Here is a 3,492-nt window from a genome sequence, read left to right as displayed (position 1 = left end):
TGTATGCGCACAGTGTAAATATTTCTATCATATGGCAGTCTTCTGTACAGTGGTCATACATTGAAAAATGTTCATTAATCTTTTTTTTCTTAGACATTGGAGTGGTGCATTTAAATGTTATAGAGCTAAACATGATAAATTAGTGAGTAATAGTAGTGTAAGTTTTTAACCTGTCAAGTTGTTTTTAGATTTTTAACATTAAAATTTATATTTTTCCAAGCAGACAACAGTTTAAAGCAAAGTTTAGTTTGAAAAGAATGTGCAGGAAGGATTGAAAAGCATGCTAACACGGTAATGTAGGCTTGAGTTCATTATCTGACGCATGCATAAACACACCAGGAGCCTGGAAACTTAAAAAATACTAAATTACAAAAAACATTTAAAAAACAAAAATGTTTCATTTATATATATACAAAAATGAATATTAGGAACTATATTTATCAAACATACTGGGCAAGTAAAAATTGTTTCTGGCCAAATGAAATGTGAAAGCCACTTGCCCAAACGGCAAGTGATAAAAATCCTTAACGTCAACCCCTGGATTACACAGCAGTGGAGTCAGTTTGAATTGAATCTGTTTGCATTAGATTATTTTTCCAGGTTTTAAGGCAAAAAAGGGAATGAATAAAATTCTTGAAGAAGTGGTTTAGTTTTTTTTATCTGCAGGAGGTTTTGAAATCTATGTATCTTCTGCCCCACAACCATGATCTACTTTGTGATGGTCTCTAATGGAATAACTATGATTACAAGGTTTGAATATTTTTTTAAAGCCTTGAAGACTTTAGAAGTACATAACTGATTCTGTATCAGCTGTAGTTCTCGTTCTTTGGTCGGTAAGTCTTCTGAATGTGCTGGAAGATCATTTTGGTATAATTACTGCTGTTAGAGGGTCGATCTGTCAGCTAAAGGCATGTTTTACGGTCTCTATACTCCATTTAATGATAAATCGATTACTAAATTAGTTCACGATTATTTCAAGAAGCGATTGAGCAGGATTAATCAAAATATGAACAGTGCTTCATTGTTGATCTATGTCGAAACATGAAGCTAAAACTATGCAAGTTATGGAGTTTCTGGACAGACCATATTTACTGGCAAAGAAGGTTTTTCCTCTTAATCACAAAAGGTCTTTGTTTTGTAGTATTTCAACTCAATTTGTGCTCTGATTTGGTTGTTCTTTCAACTAATTACACGTTTTAGACACTGTATACACACCTGATGATTAACTGATTACTGAGATAGTTGATTACTCAATTAATCCACTCAGCCCTACTTTAAGTTACTCTACAAAAACGCAGACGGTTAATGTCTAATGTAAGTTTATTTCTTGGCACTGGCCCGTGTTTCTCTTTTTCTAGCGGTGAAAAAATGTCCGCTGGTCTCTCTGAAGTGTCCTCAAGGCCTGCAGTGGATGGACTTTCTGAACCTGCTGAGGTCTGCGGTCCCTCAGCTGGCTGCGGACGACCAACCTTTTGACATCTTGATGCTGGATAAGAAACGGAGACTTCAGCCTCTGACTCCAGAGATCATTAGGAATGTTAGATCCACAGGGCTCAGAAAGCCCACACTCTACATCAGACTAAAGGTAGAAAGGGACTATGTCTGGTTCTGGATTTGGTTTGTTACTGAGTAGCTTGTAATTATCAGGTTGTGATAATTTGTTTTTTTTCTTTTCCAAGACACAAGAGGAAGCTCAAAAGGAGGTCCCTGGTCTTCAGACAGAGAACAGCTCTGCCATGTTGGTTTGTGAGGAAGTAAATCGACTACAAGAGACAAGGTGGGAAATCTAATTTAATCCTAAAATAATTATTTTTGAAGAGAAAGAGCTTTGATATTTAGGGAAATGTTTTGCAGGAATTAAAGTATTCCGGATTTGTGGCTCGTAGCGATTACCTGTGGGTAAAAAAAAAAATACCTGAAAATAAATTGACGGTAAATAAATAAAGAAAAGACAATTGAAATTCTTCTTGCATTTGTAGAGCCCTATAAAATCTGTTTTATTTTTTCCCAAATTCCGTTTATTTCTTTCCAAAATTGCGTTTTTTCCGTTTTAATTTTTGAAAATTCAGTTTTTTTACCCTTTACTCTTATTTCAGCCTTAAAAAGAATGGGCTTTTAATGTTAATGATTAAAATGTACACAAATAAAATAGGAATGACCTTAAATTTATCGAGGTAAAAAAACACATTTACTCAGTATATTTACTGACAATTGGTGGGTGCATGTATTTTTGCGCTTCCAATCAATGGAATGTTGACAAAACTTGCAAAACAATAGTTCACCTGACACGTAAAAGTCACGAGGGAACTGCTCGGCTCTGTACTCAGGGCTGTGAGAGTCGCTTCGCCATTTTTTCAATGTTTATTAATGGGGGAGGGTGAGCGGAAATGATGGAGCGGGAGGGGTTGTGTCGCCCAGATCTGCGTCCCCCGGTGTGCATTTCCCCCCGACATTCTTCTCCCACACAAAAACAGAATTTCATTTCAAATGTAGAAATTCCGCGTTAATTTGCCAATTCCGTGATTCTGTCTGCGATTCCCTGATCACGGAAATTATAGGGCCCTACATTTGTCAGCCAATGGTAGCAAAGGACTGCTATGAAACTAACAGTATTAGCCAATCAGAAGAAGAAGGGGGCGGGACTTAGGGAAGCGTGTTCCTCCTCTTGTTTCTTGCTCAAGTCGCCAGATAGATTGTGGTAGAGTGCTGAAGTTCTACACAGAGAGTCACCTTGCGCCGTTTACGTCTCCATTCAACAGAGACGTGAAAAAAAAATCAAAAAATAGGTAAATGAAACTTTGTGTTTGGAGAGAAGGACGACAGAGAGTACGGAATTGCATGGAGTGGGCACAATGCAGTTCATGAACTCCGAGGAAGATGTCACGACCAAAGATAAAGGTCTGAAAAATAAATGGCGCTGGGCATGGCTGGAGGAGACAGGGCGAGATGGCGAGCCATTTAGCAGCTGGTGCAGGAAGTTAAGTCAACCTGGCGCTTGCTTCTGTGCTCCGGGAACCCTTAGGTACATGCAAGGGGTAGATATAGATGCTCTTTTGCCATCTTCTGGCCGATTTTGGTATTGGATTTTCAAAAGTCCAATTTCTTTATTTATGTCGCTGAAGTCTAGAACCACAAGATTTATACCCAACCATTCAACTAAAATACTACTACATCCCAGTAGACGCCATTTTGGCATTTGACCAATTATATGAGACCTTGAGACTATGTCACCTACTTTAAAATAAGTGAAAAAAAGTTAATAAGTCAAGTTAAAAAGCTAATTGAAATGCCAAATTAGAAAGTAAGAAATGGTGGTTCTATAGGCATCAATTATCTAATGTTATGTTTTAACAAAAAAAATGTGTCTTCTATTCCGTGATTGTTCTTCATAAATTTCTTATAGAAGCGCTTTTGCTATTTTTTATTATCAAGGGCAAGTGGAATGGGGGCGCGATTGGTACTAAATCCGTAGCAAATGTCAAACTGGTGCCG

The 3,492-nt window shown here is 37.5% G+C and overlaps 1 protein-coding gene across 1 annotated transcript in view; it reads left to right on the top strand.

Moving 5' to 3' along the window:
• The window catches only part of LOC107082313 (zinc finger protein 239-like), a 12,098-nt gene that overhangs the window by 5,772 nt on the left and 2,834 nt on the right, over nt 1–3,492 (top strand). The window contains exons 4-5 of the mRNA XM_015370922.1: nt 1,359–1,585; nt 1,680–1,777. Coding sequence (XP_015226408.1) covers nt 1,359–1,585; nt 1,680–1,777 — 325 coding nt within the window. The remainder of the gene's footprint in view (nt 1–1,358; nt 1,586–1,679; nt 1,778–3,492) is intronic.

The sequence above is a fragment of the Cyprinodon variegatus genome, unplaced genomic scaffold (genome assembly GCF_000732505.1).
Source record: "Cyprinodon variegatus isolate N-32 unplaced genomic scaffold, C_variegatus-1.0 Scaffold49, whole genome shotgun sequence".
Taxonomy (NCBI): domain Eukaryota; kingdom Metazoa; phylum Chordata; class Actinopteri; order Cyprinodontiformes; family Cyprinodontidae; genus Cyprinodon; species Cyprinodon variegatus.
Note: the sequence above shows the minus strand (reverse complement) of the source record. Positions and strands in the feature narration are given on the sequence as shown.